The sequence below is a fragment of the Topomyia yanbarensis genome, chromosome 2, assembly GCF_030247195.1.
Source record: "Topomyia yanbarensis strain Yona2022 chromosome 2, ASM3024719v1, whole genome shotgun sequence".
NCBI lineage: Eukaryota > Metazoa > Arthropoda > Insecta > Diptera > Culicidae > Topomyia > Topomyia yanbarensis.
The window spans coordinates 47004931-47022400 of record NC_080671.1 but is presented as its reverse complement, the minus strand read 5'-3'; the positions used below and the strand labels follow the sequence as shown (position 1 = coordinate 47022400).

General features: G+C 36.7%; 1 protein-coding gene across 3 annotated transcripts in view; it reads right to left on the bottom strand.

The window, feature by feature from the left end:
* Window positions 1-5612: 5612 nt before the first annotated feature.
* The window catches only part of LOC131684406 (sodium-coupled monocarboxylate transporter 1-like), a 32077-nt gene continuing 20219 nt past the window's right edge, over window positions 5613-17470 (bottom strand). For all 3 annotated transcript variants that reach the window (XM_058967254.1, XM_058967255.1, XM_058967256.1), the window contains exons 2-8: window positions 10633-11082; window positions 10511-10576; window positions 10395-10446; window positions 9924-9991; window positions 7233-7387; window positions 7032-7172; window positions 5613-6968 (exon numbers count right to left, since the gene is read on the bottom strand). In XM_058967254.1, coding sequence (XP_058823237.1) covers window positions 6011-6968; window positions 7032-7172; window positions 7233-7387; window positions 9924-9991; window positions 10395-10446; window positions 10511-10576; window positions 10633-11082 — 1890 coding nt within the window. In that variant the 3' untranslated portion in view covers window positions 5613-6010. The remainder of the gene's footprint in view (window positions 6969-7031; window positions 7173-7232; window positions 7388-9923; window positions 9992-10394; window positions 10447-10510; window positions 10577-10632; window positions 11083-17470) is intronic.

Below are 17470 nucleotides of genomic sequence, written 5' to 3'. Positions count from 1 at the left end.
TTATAATAAACCATATTATAAGTTATAATAAACCATATTATAAACCTGCGAAGCGAATGATTCTGCTTGACTAATGTTTTTGAACGTAATCGGTACCGCCTGACGTAAATGATGGAATTGCACTACACTAATTTCTGCTATGTGGAGCTACATGTTCACCTTCAACAATTATGTCGTTAAGCTATATATATAGTTTTCCATTCCATTCGATAAATTTTAGATCCAATATACATAATATAACATTATTTAAAAAAAATCGTTGTGATATGTAAAAACGATTTTTTTGTTTTTTTAAATAAATCTTATGTAAACATAGACAACCATACATAGGAAAACTGCAGTTTTTTACATCTGGCCTAAGACAACACCCAAAATGAGAAAAAACTATATGCATTGTCCAAAGAGAATAGGGAAAGAGACGAATAGTGTGAAGCCAAAAATACCTTATTGAGCAGACCAATCGTGCAATGTAAATAAACATTACTCATGCCTGAGTTGGAGGAGATAAGTATTGTACTTCTATCAAAAAAGAAATTTGAATTTTCGTCAGAATTTAGTTCAATCGTGATTGTAAGGTGCATTCTAGAGTATATGTATGAGTAAAAATAAGCTTTAGAATTATTTCATCTCTTTGTTTCGAAATGCACATCGTTTGATAAACAAATCCATCGATCGACATACGGTTTGTTTTCAAAATATAATAGGAGTCATTTAAAGTGCTGCCTGTAGAAGCGGTTGCCAAAATTCTAGTGTTGAAATCATCATAAAGGGAGTGTTGCCGTTTTGACTGATTTTCACTCTTCGTCTCTTTCACTATTCTCTTTGGCATTGTCAAATTAAAATAACCCTGCGAGAAAACCGGGAAAACATGTATTCATTTTTCTGACAGAGCATCATATGTCGTGAAATTCGATATGTCGAATGCTTCTGATAGTGTCAAATCAAGACATATTTCTTTATTTTAAATTTAAATTTTATTTTCACGTTTCCTGAGTTGGAAAAAACATTGTTGTGATCACGAAAATCAGCTTTATCGATATATGTAATAAAAAACATTTTTTCGCAGAAGTATCAATGGAACATACTCAGTTCTGCACTTCTGCTAGAAAGTGCAAAAACGGTGCAGTTTCAGTGCACTCCACTACACCGGTGTCAATCAATCGAAAACCCCATTAGCTTGTAGGTTCAGAACCAATATGGCGCATTCGAAAGATTCAATGAAATGCTTTTTCGGCAGACTATGTTCCCGGTTACAGAAATGGGCGCGTCATGCATCTTGGAACATTAAAGACATTATACAAGCGAGCCACAACATAGCTCCTACGCCGCACACATCCCTCTCCCTTGCCTAACCATGTATCCGACATAAGCAAATGTAAAAATACGTTTTTCAATACACTAACCTTGCCGCTGCACAGTGGCGGATTTGGCTAAAAACCTGGCCAAAAGTCGCAAATTGCATGGTAGTACTTTGGGGTCTAGTACATATATTGTCCTTCAGATGGTGCTGCCACATGCTATTTTAAGTGAAACACTCCAAAAATTCCATATTTGAGGTGTTGACACATCCAAACAATTTCAATCATCGCGTTTTGCTCATATTTTTCATCGAGCGCCCGAAATATCAGTATTATTCAAGTGTAGCTATTTTGATTTGAAAGTGTCGGATTTTTTGATAAAAGTGTCGGTTTCAAATGTGTAATAATGGAAATTTATGCTGACGGTATGTACTTTATTTATAGGTATTGATGCCAAAACATTATTTTGTTTGTCTATAGAAAATGTCAATAACTTTCACGCTTTTGTAGCAGACGGTTTCAACAGACATTTTTGCTAAATTATTGAAATACTTTTTTTGTCCACGTATGTCCACTATGTTTCAAGGCAATTTGTGTTCCTTGAACGATTCTCTATTTGGGACATAATAAAATTCTTGCCCGAATTTGCCCGTTTATGAGTAATCTTTGATTAAGTGGAGAGGGAGATGGATTATAAGACATTCAGGTTAAAATTTGGACTCGTACTTTTAATTACTGCTGCCCCTCCGGTCGTCATATCGAGTCGAACAATACTGAATTTTGAAAAGGGAGAGCTGGGTATTTAGTGGTGAAAATTTCATCGAGATTCATAAACATGTTCAAAAGTTATCAAAAGTAGAACGCAAAAGACGTAAATAATTTTGGTCGTTCGTATTGAAATCCAACGAGGTCAACAGAAGTAATCGCCAAAGGTTCCAAATATCAAAAATCGATTATGAATACCATGATTAAACGTTATCAGGGAACTATGACCTTTGATCATGCAAAACAATATCAATCTAGAGGTGGAATATATGATTGGATACTACAATCGAAAAAAGTAGAGTAGTGCAAAAGAATACTGGGATCTCCGGTCGTGATTTGGCCAAAGAGCTCACTTTGGCGTACACTCCAGTTTGTCGAATTTGTTTGTGAGAAGGTTGACAGTCGTAGCATGTCAGCAAGCATGATAACAAAACGTGGTTGCTCAGAACTAAAGCAGGAAGCAGTACTAGCATGCTCTGACCAAGTATAACGCATTAATTTAAATGGACGTTTCATCGTATATTAATGTACTTTGGACAAATCCTCGGTCAAATTTAATTTAAATAAAACTATCAATCTTAGTGAATTTCACTTATTTTCGTATTTTTCTCATATTTATTTTTAGTTACTGCAATTTGCTTGCTAACTTGTTGTCAATTTTCACTCCATGCATTTCGTCGCAGAATCGGCTTATTTTCTGTATATTAGAAAAATACTATTTTTCGTTCTTTGAGTAATATGTGCATCAGCAGTTGAAAAATAATCGTACTGCGAGTTTATAAGTTTTGTAACTATGTTGCATAATATTTCAAAATACATAGTTTAAAATGACTAATATCATCAATTCTCATTATAGCTACATTATCTAGACAACCAAACCTCTTAATGCATGCAAATCAACAAATTCTATCATTTAGCTACACACTATTTAAAATTCTATACATTATAAACGTTATTGGCATACACTGGAACCATTACATCTTCATTCGTGAAAATTTACTTTTATTTAGATTAAAATGTCGGCCATTTTGCATGCGCCATTTTGAATTTTGAAAATCTGTCATCAAAATCGTAATCTGCGCCCCGAAAAACCGTGGAATGCACCTTTGCAGATCAATCAAAACCATTTTCGACTTTTGGTCAGGTTTTTGGGGAAATCCGCCACTGTGCGCTGCTCGAAACTGCTACTTGAGGAAGCTAGAACATTTTCCTATACATTCAACCCGAGTTTTAGACGGAATTCCATTTGTAGCTCTTATTTTGTGCGAAAATATCACCCCTCTTTCTATAGGGTTTCTTTTCGAAACACTCTTATTTTTCTTCTCATTTTTAGTGCATTTTAATCACACACCACTGCAAAAACACCCGCGAAACATTAATCGTTTACTAACAAAACTTCAAATTTTCTGCCGATGTGCAGATGACCGAAGGAAAATGTCCGAAAACTCCCATTTGTGCGTTTGAATTTTCACTTCGAATTCCATTTTTTCTCAATGTAAACAAACGCGTCGGTGCCTAGCAACAAGCGTGCGTTACTGGCTTCCACATATCTTCACTTTAATAGAAAAAAAAGTTTCGACCTGAATTTCATTTATTTGACTGCAAATTTGCAAAACGTATCAAAACTTCTCCCGTTTGAAGCGACATATAAAAAACAAACACCCTCAACGATCCATTTGCCATGAGGACAACCAAAGAATTATCAAACAGCCGAAGAAAAGGGAGATTTGTCTTCTTTCACAACTCTGGAGGAGATCCAAAAATCTGTTTCGAATATACATATGATTGCGAGTAGTAATAAATCCTATAAAATAAGTCTCCCAACCTAACTTCATTTAAAATCTGAGAAAATTCCGATTTTTTAATAATTCTTTTCTATTATAATTTACTGACTGAACAGTAAAAACAATCATTAAATTAAGTAATTTTAACTGGATATTCCTCGTACTTCAGTTTCAAATTACGGAACAAGTCAGTATTTCAGGAACTTACCGGAAAATAACTCAAAGCTTACTGACTGAACAGTTTATTTTGACATTTAGTTTATTCTTGTTACTGAATCAGCATTTAATATATCTGTCATTAAAAATTTGTTGAAAAAGTTTTCAAAATTTTACTGAATGATCGGTTTATTTTTGACATTTAGCTTATTTTCTTATTGCTGAGAAGTCGGCTGTTCAAAACCTCAGCAAATTTTTACTGTACCCAGTAATAAAAAATAAGCGTGTAGTAAAACTAGGTATAAATTTAGAGCTAATATGTTTAACGGTAAATAAAAACGAAATAAAGTTTTCAATAGGTAGAAGGTGTCTCGTCGTTCTCTGTTGCTTGTTGCGGCGGCTTAGGTAGAAATTTTAATAGCCATGAATATCCGTTGCTATGGTCCCTATTGACCAGGGGTCTTGTTTATGTATTTCTATACTTTCAGCTACATCCAGTTTCCAGTGGTTTGAGATTTGTCGTATAATGCGGATATCTTTGGTAGTATAAGTTGATGGTTCTCGTAGCAAACGTGCTCTGCTACTTTTGATTTGAAGTGGTATGGAGTTCCTTTTGACAAAGCTTTTTCGGCCTTTGTTGTTTCTGTGATGTGTTCTTTGAATTTGATTTCTAAATTCCTCTTTGTTTGTCCTATATATGGTCGGTGTTAAGTCAGACCGGACTAAGTCGCAAAACATCAAAAAATGAGTTAATGATAGCACTGGATAAAGAATTTCTTCATCTACATTCCACATTTACCGGATTTGAAATATGAAACAATAAACAAGAATTTTGGCAAAAATTATTTTCCAATTATAATGTAAAGGATGATGCGATTCAAACTTTAAACGCGTTTTTCTCGAAATAAATGCACTGTCACTTAGTCCGGTCTGACCTAACACCGACCATATATTTTGTCATAGTGTGGGCAAGTTATTTTATAGATTCCTGATTTGTTTAATTTTCCTATCGAGTTTTTCGTGGGTCCTAATCTTGTTTTAAGTTGTTATTTCTACTGCTGAAGACGAGGTCTATACCAAATTTTCTCATTCTCTGGCGAAGTGTTCTTGTTATAGCCCCGTCATATTCTATTGATATCCTCCTCAGTTCTTCCTTTATGGGACTCAGTGTAGTCAGTTATTTTCTACGTTGAATTCTGGCCTTCTTGTCGATGATCCTTTGGATGCAGTTCTCATTGTAGCCATTTAGTCTCGCCGTTTTAAAGATACATCCTAACCCTTTCACCTTTCCTTGATCACTTAGCGGGAAATGTTCCATTCTGTGGATCATGTGATGCAATGTTGCCATTTTATGTTGGCGAAAATGAAGAATAAAGAGGGTTCGAGAGTGGTGGAAAGAAAGCATTATTGAAGGACTCCGCACTAAATTGTCTTCCCTCACTTGTAGAAAGTTAGCATTTTCTGCCCAAAATCGGGTCGATTGAAGTTGGAGCTTTAAAAACTAAAAAGGCACATAAAACAAAATTTTTGAAAAACTGAATAATTACGGCTTCCTACATAATACCAGAAGTAAAACAGTGGGAGTCACCAGTAAACGAGAATTCATTCATATTGATATACATTTTATTAAAAATTCGATTCATACTAATATTTTATTTTGTAAAAATTATTTACATAAAAAATAAAACCTTCTTTGCAGCACCTATCTCCTAACAATTCATTTGATTGTATCACAGGCAGTTATGCAAATGTTAGCACATTGTACTTAAATTTGGAGTATGCGACTAATAGTCGCCTAATTCAATATTTTCGAATGGTTACTACAGCGTCTAAGATTTACAGTCTATTGTTTTACGAGCACTCGTGCATACCCATTCTACCCTATTGCACAAGAAAGCATCCTGTTTCCACAAGAGATTGCTAAATTTGCATTTACTCGACTAAAACTTAAGTACCATGGTTCCATCGCTCAACCGAACATTTTAAGTAAGTTGCCTGATTGTCTTTTTAGCGGGATTGTTTTATTTTGGCACTCTGGAACGCAGAATCAGAACCATAGGACGATCGCATTTCCTTACTGAAATTAACTGGAGTTTCTTTGGATGCCGACCCGAAGTTTCCGAAGGATTCCTGTGGCAAGAAACGGTGGATAATCGGTGATATTAACTCCGGGTCGATGTCCTTCAGATTTCTAGGATTTGTCAGGAACGATACGATAGTGCCAACTATTAGCACTGTTAAAACCCCGATAGGAGTAATCCAGTGATATGATAGACGGTAGAGTGGGAACACATTTGATTCATCCGGATAAATCGGGTTCACGATAGTACTGTTTGACAGTAAATCGTCCGGACATCCATCTATCGACACGGGAAGTTTATGTGGAACAATATTACCGCTAGCTGTAGCGAGCTGAGCTCCTAACGAAACCCATCCAGATAGAATAGCTCCTGAAACTCCACCAAATAGCGCACCTTTAGAGTTACTCCACGGAACCAACATTCCAAGTGTAAAAATTCCACACGTGGTTCCGGCTGCAATAGCCGATAAAGAGGTTGCCACACTCAATATACCTCCAAGCTTTTCGATTATGAACAAACAGCCCATTGCGGCTAAACCAAGGACGACGACACTTCCTCTTACAAACACATTAGCTACAAATGGGCTAGGATTCACACGAAACAGTCCCTTGAGTATGTCTTCCAATAGCACCGCAGAGGTAGAATTAAGAACTACCGATAGTGAACTGAGAGCAGCTCCGAAAACTCCAGCAATGAACAGACCAGGAATCCCCTGCAGATGTCCTACGATTTCCATTACATAATGAGGGAACAACTGGTCATCCGTTTGGACAAATCCTACCGACATTGGATCACACTGGTAGTAGTAAGCATAGATCAGTAGCCCAGCGTAGCAACAAGCGGTAACAAAAATGGCCATTCCGATGGTAAACATGCCAATGGACCTAAAATGAGGGACTTGATTAAAACGTTTAATGTGACAAGCTGCGAAAAAAAGCTCAACTAACCTCTTAGCCTTCTTCAGATTTGGCAGTGACATGTACCGTTGCACCATAGTCTGGTTGACAGAGTTGAATGAGGTCCAGTAGAAGAATCCTCCAATCAACACACCCCAAAACGTTTGTCGCTCGTAAAGCGACGGGTTGAAGCTGAAAATTAATTTAAATATGATTTTTTTAGGAAAGCGATTCAGTCAGAAAGTAAATCACTTGAAAAAATTAATTCTGTCACCAATCTCCGATCGGTCCCATATGATAGTTGGATCACCGATTGCTATGGTACCCAGAATGACCACAACGACTACGGAGATAAACATCACGACCACCTGCCAGGCATCGGTGAAAACGACCGCTTTGATTCCACCCTGTTTAGAAGAGTAAAATAAAAAGTTGTAATTTACAATTCAGTAAAAAAACGTGGAAATGATAGATTAAAACGTATGGATGCTAGCTATCTAATTTCCCTTTTCGCGTTCTTACTGACACGATTAAGTCTAGTATATTTATTTATTTTAGTACCTATGTCTAATTCTTACAATATAACAAAAATTAAAAATCTATTTATACGGAAGCAGCATAAGACTAGAATTTACTTTGGTCTTCCCAAACTTACACATGAGTAGAACATGAATATTAACTATATGAGAAGTTCTATTTCCTCACTGCTAAGTGGATTACATGGTGATATGTGTATTCATATAGAAGATATTTCATCACCGTTCAACGTAATACTTTATACAAGGGTCGAATATCTGAAATTTCTGAATAAGTTTAGGTATTCTTTAATTAAATTACTTTATACGAAATATTAACTAAATTCACAAATTGTTCATGAAACTAAATACGACAAGCTACGCATGTACAATGTACATGTGTTTTCAAACCACGATGTTCAATTGTACCGCAACGCCTTTATGTATACCCTCAGTATACTGAAAACTTTAACCGCTTTAATTTTTCAACGTTCTAAAATTTCACAATGCATTCAAAATAGCTTTCTCCAGCTACGTACGTAGGATTTTATTTTTTTCATAATTGTTTAGGAAGCAATTTTGTATCGATTTTTAAAGCATTTTCGGCATTTTACGATTACAATTTACTATGTCGCCTTCAAACACCTAAGGTCAACTGATTTCATAAAAGTCGCTCAAGAAAATGCTCCGATTATTTATGGACGCAGGACACAGCAAGCTGCAATGTAACGAGAATTTTTTAATCTTCCTAATTTACAAAAGAACGTCTTATCAAAGTGAAAGTCATGCTCACTCAGTTTGTGTCAATGGAACCTTCGCTTGTATTAAAGTGATTCGTTTTGGAGTGTCTTTGGAAGTTGTAAATGGCCAACTCTTCAAATTTGCATGAACTACTACTTTATTAACAATATACATAATAGCGCTAAATGATTGCATTTTTCATACATAGCCGAGGTCGTTAGGATCTTCTGAGGCAAAAAAATCTCTCTAGTCACGTCTTGCTTTTAAAAGAAAGCAAAGCCGATAGTCGTGGTCCATGTGTTGATGGACCGATATCTGGGATCCAGATGATGAATTCGCCTCGTTAATAGATTAATAGCTTCTTCTAACAAAGCTGGATTGATTTGTATTCTTCTACAAACATCTAAGCAATGATACTCCCTTTCTTATTCTCGCTTACGGTGATAATCTCAGGCTAACAGTACCACCTACTGGTAAAATTTCGAGCTGCTTGGTGGTTTTCTTCATGAAAATTGCCGAAGAATCCCATACAAACTACAAACACTTTTGTTTAGTAGGTAGACTTGTCTGATTTGATTCCAATTCGGAGCAATCCTTTCTTATGGAACTAAGGATCGACCCGGGGCCCTGGGAGGGCTGATTGAGTTTTCAAAAATACATCTTTTTTCTATGCAGTCTAGTTATGACAAGCTTGTGCCAATTAAAATAGCTAGACAGAAAATTCTAACCCAAAGTTCACCTTTCTTACGGAGTCGTGTTATGCCGTTTATCGTGTTTGTGTTTGAAATATTACATTTACGAGATTTATGGATTTTCTTTATCTACAATTGTTGTGCTAAACAGGTAATTTATTTGAGATTTCAGTAAATTTTCCGCCCTCATCAAATAAACTAATTGTTGGTCGGTATTGGTTAGGTTAGTAAACATTAATTAGTGAAGCCGTTCTTTATTTCCAACTGAAACTCATCGCTACAGCAATTCCATGACATGAAAAAAATGTACTGCACACTATAAACTGTGACAAACATATTCTGAAGCCAATCTGATGGCTAGTCTCGTAATGTATAAAACTTAAACCAACAGTAATTGATGTGTTTATAGGTGAAACCAAGTAGGGGAATTGTGGGAAAAACCGACACTGTGGGTAAAACCGACACCCCACAACTTTTCCTAGAAATCAAATTTTTATTGATTTCATAATGATACATTATTATTAGTACGTTTATTTAGAGCATTTGAAGAAAAATTTGATTTACGTTAGTGCGCCGAATGTCATAAAAATAAACAAAACATACGACAGCAGCGTTCATACTCGTCTGGATGTTAAATTTCGTTGGTTGATTTTAAGGTTTTAACCGAACAAAAGCTTTTCATATTACCACATTTTTCAGCACCTATTATTATCGGCCTTTCTTATGATCTAAGGATCGACCCGGGGCCCTGGGAGGGCTGATTGAGTTTTCAAAAATACATCTTTTTTCTATGCAGTCTAGTTATGACAAGCTTGTGCCAATTAAAATAGCTAGACAGAAAATTCTAACCCAAAGTTCACCTTTCTTACGGAGTCGTGTTATGCCGTTTATCGTGTTTGTGTTTGAAATATTACATTTTTGGAAACTAGTGGTACTGGTTCTGAACAACAGCTGTTGGTATGTACTATGGAAATTTAATAATAATTACTACTTACCAACAATGTATAAAATATGCACACGAGACAGACAATGGCTCCAATTATATACAAGTTGAAACCAGTAACTGAAATTAGAAGTGTGGATATAAGTTATAATAAACCATATTATAAAACCTTATAAGTTTTTAAGGGTTAAAGGACAGTTACTCAATCGTCAGAAATACTCCATTTTTTCAATTTTCTGATCATTCTAAAAAATGGTTGTAAATGGAAAAAGCATTGCTGTTCCTGAGATTAATTATTTCAATGTTGAGGCGATTAGATACTTAGAATCGTAGACACTTCCAACGAAGACTAAACGTAGTACTTTAAGATTTGAAAATTATTTGGTCGGAAGAGTATACAAATCCTATTATCTTATACATGTACAGTATTTAAACACTATACAGTGTTTCTAGTGCTACTTGTAGTAAACATACTAGGTTGTTATGCAAATTGAGGAAGCAATATTTATAAAAAAAATTATACCTTGATTGAATGCCAGTGCTGGCACATAGATTATCATTGGTAGAAAGAACAGCTGTAAAAAAAAAACATCCCATTATAATGTTTACTACACAGTAGAAATAAATGTAATCACCTACCTCATCTAGTACAAACATTATGGAGGCTATCGACCTTACGGATGAATTAAACCGTAATTCCAAGTACTAGAAAAGTTCACAAAACTACATATTAAACAAAAATTAAACTATCGAGAACTCACCTCATAAGATGAACTTAGCTTCAGGGAACAGAACACCGGCAAGTAGATCGTACTAACTGCCACTCCCATCAGCAATATCGGTACAACAATCAACCAGTACTGCGTACCGAAATTGTATATCTCCGCCGGAGTGCCCAGAATGGTCACTCCGGATATATAACCAGCGACCAGGCTCATGGCGACCGGGAACGTTTTCAGCTTCCGCGAACCGAGCAGATACTCATCCATCGTCGAAGATCCAAAAGAGGCGGCCGTTCGCCTGCGGTTACTACAACTTCTGCTACCAGTAGCACATTCGTCATCGCTGCTTTCCGGTGTTTGGCTGACGGTACGTTGGAAAAATCCAAAATAAATCCCACAGGTAGCCGAAAGGATTAGCATCGCAGAAAATACTCCATAATCAACTACGCCGAATTTGTACATATCCTTCCATCTTTCGTCTAGCGACATCTGAAACGGAAAATAGGGTTTTAGATGTATGCACCGTTTCTATTTCAAACATAACAAACAACTAATGACAGGACACAAAAATTTCCAAACAGACTGACAAAATATTCTATATGAAGCAGGTCATAAAAACCCTTATCTAGCCAATTGGTCACAGGTGATGATTTTACACCAATCTGCTAGTCATGGCATTTCGCGTAGTTTATCACGGGGTACAGAGGTTGATGATACCGTAATACATATATGCCTATTACGATATTACACCTGAATGTATATCATAAACTCATAAAGTGTCAGCCACAAATTTTCTTTAATTGGAGCTTATCTTCTATACAAAGTGATTCGACAAAGCACAAAATCGCAATATCAATCAGACATTTACATAGCTTGCGCCGTCACTGGGCAACGCTGTTCGTAATAAGTACATCGCAATGAACACGTGTATCTTTTAAGGTACAAGTAAACATTGATTGCTTTCCAATCACAGAAGTTCAAGTTGTACGCAATTTATGTATATAAATGCTAATAACAAAAGTAAGTATAGTCAAAAAGTATCAACCACAATGTGTCCCTAGGAAACTTGGATCGCTTCCAAGTAGTTATAGCATCAACATCCAATCGGGCATTTATAGCTCATCATCGAAAAACCCACATCGACCACTTCTATCAATTGAACTTAATCAATACATCTGCAAAACAAAACCGGTTCGTTTATCTATCATTTAGCGATTGCAAAGGAAACAATCGTGGCACAATCAAGTCGTGTAATTGGACTTTGGCTATCCAGTATTTGATATTGCAATGAGGCAGGGGCGGATCCGAAGGGGGAGGAGGGGTGCTCCTGAGGGTTCGGGTGATTTTTTGAACTATATAAATGTCTTTCTGATTTAGAATTAAAATCTTTTTTCTACCTTTTCTAAATATTCAAAGATTTTACGTTGTGCCCCCGACAAATTATTGACCATTTGCGACTAACGCTGATTTATTAGAAAACAGCATTCGAGATTTATGGATTTTCTTTATCTACAATTGTTGTGCTAAACAGGTAATTTATTTGCGATTTCAGTAAATTTTCCGCCCTCATCAAATAAACTAATTGTTGGTCGGTATCGGTTAGGTTAGTAAACATTAATTAGTGAAGCCGTTCTTTATTTCCAACTGAAACTCATCGCTACAGCAATTCCATGACATGAAAAAAATGTACTGCACACTATAAACTGTGACAAACATATTCTGAAGCCAATCTGATGGCTAGTCTCGTAATGTATAAAACTTAAACCAACAGTAATTGATGTGTTTATAGGTGAAACCAAGTAGGGGAATTGTGGGAAAAACCGACACTGTGGGTAAAACCGACACCCCACAACTTTTCCTAGAAATCAAATTTTTATTGATTTCATAATGATACATTATTATTAGTACGTTTATTTAGAGCATTTGAAGAAAAATTTAATTTACGTTAGTGCGCCGAATGTCATAAAAATAAACAAAACATACGACAGCAGCGTTCATACTCGTCTGGATGTTAAATTTCGTTGGTTGATTTTAAGGTTTTAACCGAACAAAAGCTTTTCATATTACCACATTTTTCAGCACCTATTATTATCGGCCTTTCTTATGATCAACTAGGTGCATTGAAGACGAGTTTGAGAAATTCAATATGTTTAATTGCTTTTATAAAAAAATGTGCGCAGTTGGGGTAAAACCGACACCCTATGGTTAGGGTAAAACCGACACGCTGTTAAGATGGTTGTGTATACTTGCGATCCATTTCAAAATACTGGGGATCTTTGTGACACTTCAATTAGCCTATTAGAACACTATAGTATTAGCAGAAATACACAGAAATACTTTTATTGTGTTTATTTCTTGTAAGTCTCTTTAAAAATAAAAAAAATGGAATTTTTGCTTATCTAATTGTACCGAAGCTTTTGCTATTTCTGCAAAAAGCTCATCAAACCGAATTTATAGTGTTCTCTTGGTTTGTCATAGACGAACTTTACCACAATGAGGCAATGATCTTATGTATACCCCTATAGATCGTTGATGATCAGAATCCGAAAAATCAAATCTGAAAAAAGATAGTTTTACTAAGAAGTGTGTGTCACTTACAAGTGAATGAATCCAATTAGCAGAATGTAGAACGCTTGCAAATCTTCTCTTACGAAACAAAATGACACTGGAGGTTGCAATGATGAGCGCAAGGATTATTTGGAAATACTCATATCAAGAAATAATCCTATAGTATAAAATACTCTTATTTATAGTAATACGCTTTCGAACTTTCTTCCCCTCACTACATGATGAAGCAATGAAAAGCACATATTTGCATCATACTTACTCACACTTCATTAATCACGCATATATCTAATTTTTAATAAAGATTAAGATTTTAGTAAAGTAAAGAGAAAATAAATTAAAGGGGGTGTCGATCTTACCCCTATGGGGTGTCGGTTTTACCCGCAGTGCCTACAAAAAGTCACTTTGTTTTCCAAGTTCTACAACCAATAATTTTTAATGAAATGAATTTTTTGAAGCGCTGAAAAAATTAAGTCTTGTTAAGAATTTTCTGAAGAAGAATTCTGCATAAAAATTATAATTTTATTGGTTTTGTGGTAACTTAGAAAAAGCGTTAAGCTTAAGGTGTCGGTTTTAACCATAATTCCCCTACAGCATATTTATTTATTTTATTTATTCGGTTATATGATCCATCTGACAAAAAATAGTCTGTACTAACGTACGCTATGTTTTACCAAAATTAAGCAGATTTTCCTTTTTAGAGAACGTTTGAATGCATGGATCGTTGAGTCCAAACGTCGTACGATGAAATCTTAGGCAGAGAATGTCAGTAGAGTGTAGAGTTCGTGCAAGGCACAAATGTCAAGAAGAGACAGTGTGATCGGGGAGTCGATTTTGTCGTACAAGTGTTTTGCCACGTTGATAACAGTTTATTTGCTTTTACCGGACAATACCAGCCTAGAGACTGTGTAGCGTCCCATGTGTTGAAGTATGTCAACCAAGAATTGATCCACTGGATTCCTGCTCCCACGTCGTAAGAAGTGATTGAAAACTGAACAAGAGTCCCTAAGTGAAGTTGTATTTTCGTACCGAGGACTATATTGTTGGCGGGGCAAAAATATGACGGTCACGCATAGAGTATCATGGGTCTTCCCGAGTAAATTTTCATAGGCTCAGACATCAAGACCATAAATATGGTCCGTACCAAGTTTCATAACCATCACACCATAAAACAGTCTGAATAACTCCTAAATACACTATGTTATGAATGTTATGAGATCTACTGGGCCATGGTGATAGTGGTTACATGGGTTATTATGGGATTTCTGTTTGCTCAAGTTACCCTTGCTGTATCAAGTGAATCTCTCATACCCATTACATCTTCTAGTTGCCATACAATAAGTTCTGGTAAAGAAATATGTAGTTCTCTGATCGACCATGGCACAAAGTAATCTACAGCATTTACGTACAGTAACTAGGTATGGAGCTATTCCGCATTGTGAAGGAAAGAAAAGTCTTCATAGTTTTGGGTCAAAACCGTATTTCCATGATGAAACTTTGATGTTGGAAAACTACTTAACCCCGTCTAGAAAGCTACAACAAAAATGGCATGACAAATCCAGTTGAAAAGTCTCGTGCGTGTATACTTGCGAATAAATGGAACTATTAAAGCATGTCTTCTATCCGACATCACAACTCGCAAAATTTGTACTGTCACAGTCAATATGACTCTTAATTACATAAACAGGAAATACGTCCATTGTTCGGCATATTTACCGCTGAGTTGCTTTGAAGATTAAATCTGAGCGGTTCAGAATAAAGGTGAGCATTCAACAAGACACCGAGGTCACAAACGTGCTAGACTGTTTCATACGTACTAAAAGTACAGGCTCAAATCATTTGCGTAAACCAGCTTGCATCCAAGTAGCAAAGCGGCATCACTGAAGAACTGCACAAAGAATGGTGTTCTGATGTTACAACCATATGGGACTCCAGATTTGTTCGTAAACAGGGCGGAAACTCAAGATCCCACAAGTAAGAATTTAGCTAGTCATTGAACTTCCGTGATTCACCAAGCCGTGTCATTTTCTTCGGTAATCTATTCTGTCAAATGCAGCCTTCAAATCGTTGTACACTCCATGAATTTGGGGCCCTTTTCCTCCAACCGCAAAATGCTGGTACACGAGGATCTACACCACAATTGTTAGACCAATACTAGCTTGAGGATGCCTTGTTTGAGGGCAGAACGGAGAAGTCATGGTCTTGATGGCGATGAGTGGTGCGTTTCCGACAGCACCTACTGCTCTTCTAGAGGCACTTATGAACATAAAACCACTATATGTGTTTCTGAAACAAAAAACACTTTCTTGTGCATACTGTCTTAAGGTTACTGGGACGGTAATCTAATAGATCGTGCAACTAGCCACACAAGCGACAACTTGAATAATACTTAGTTTATTACACTGACGGTTTTTGTTTGAGGGCCGAGCCGGTGTTTCAGGAATCAGAATATATTGGCTTAAATGGCACGTTCCCCGTATGTAGTCGGGGATTTGTGCCTTGCCGTGTGTTTTCAGCATTTCCTGAGCGGAAGGAAAGTGTGGGGAAGTAGAATTCGAAGGGTGGGAAAAATAACAGCACAAAAAAAATAAACAACAGGTAAGTTAAACTCACAAGTAGTTCAACTTGCCTGCGAATAAGCCTAAAGCTCTTTACCACATTGGATAAGAAACTTCAGTATGTCTCTGAGTTTCACTCGTCCAAACATGGTTTCGTCTATATAAGGACGGCCGAAGACTCGAAATCGCAATTGCGCTACCGCTGGACAGTTGCTTATCAGATGATATGAGGTTCCGTAGTCGGATTCACAAAGATCACATGAAAAAGACTCAGCGCGCTAAATAGTTGCCATGTGATAATTGAGTTTGCAGTGGCCGGTCAGCATGCCGCAGTGGAGCTTCGAAAAATGTAGGAGATTTTTCGAAATCGCTGGGCACGGTTGTTCTAGAAACGCCTTTATTTGGCGACACGTTTGTAGATTTCTCCAATTATTGCGGTGCTCGGACGAAGCCCAGAACCGTATTTTTTCCCTTATCCAACTTGTCGAAATTGGCAGCGCGGGCTCAGGACCAACGAAGTCAATCGCTGAACCTGCCCTGGCCGATTCGTCAGCCCATTCATTTTCAGTAATACCGCAATGTCCGGGCACCCAGACAAGGCAGATAGTGTTGACAATGCTTAGTTCTTCGATTAGGGTTCGGCACGCGGTCACTAGCTTGGACCGGGATTTGTCTGAGCTAAGGGCCTTGATTGCAGCCTGACTATCGGAGCAGAAGTTTATGACTCTGCCGGACAAACTCAGTTGAAGGGCCGATTGTACCCCGCTCATAATCGTAAAGAATCCTGCTTGGAATACAGTACAGTATCTACCTAGTAAGTGAGATTGTTACAATCTCATTTCTCGACAGTAGACACCAGCACCAGCACGTCCCTCCATCAGAGAACCGTCAGTTTAACAGACTTTTTGTTATTTAATAGCCCGCCTCTTACCCCCACACCAAAAAGCTCACAAACGGAGCCCCCTGGTAGTGGACACATCAGTTCTCAGCGTACAAAAAAAGGTCAGCACAACAAAACAAACGAATCGTGGAAACGCTGAGAACAAAAAAAAACAATACGAGACCGACAAAACAAAAATTTGACAAGAAGCTACGGCGAGTACCCAGCGGAAAAACAATCTTTTTAAGGGTCCCATCGTAGCTTTGCAGGAAGCTTATAATAATTTAAATGTATTTATTACTTATTGCTAGAAAAAAATGCATTTATCAATTGTTTTTATTAAAAAAAATGTTAATCAATTATAACTAAAGGAATAAGCCACCAAGGTGAACGAAGTTTAAATTAAAAATTCTCCTATTTTATTTTTTAAAATTAGTTTCAATTTTGCTTGGAAACGAGTGCGACATGTTATTTGCTTTAAATCAGTAGGAAGCTGGTTGAATAACTTAGGTCCGATGAAAGAAATGCGTCTTTGACCAAGGTTCGTTGATACTCTGGAGTATAATAAATGATTGGCTTGTCTAGTGCTGTGAGCTCGAATGCCTGTTGTAAATTCTAGATTATTATGAGCAATAGTATTATGCAAAGCATTGTGGATGTATATTATTGTTTGGTAGTTAGTCAACCCAAGCAAAGGTAAAATGTTATGGGCATTATTATTGTATAACAAAATAGTAGGGTACATAATTGGTTTTTTATAAATAATTTTAAGACATCGGTTTTGAAGTGTTTGTAGCTTTTTCAGATTCGAAATACTTGCACGGCCCCACACAGATACAAGGTAGTTCAGCAATGAGTGGATGTGCGCATAGTA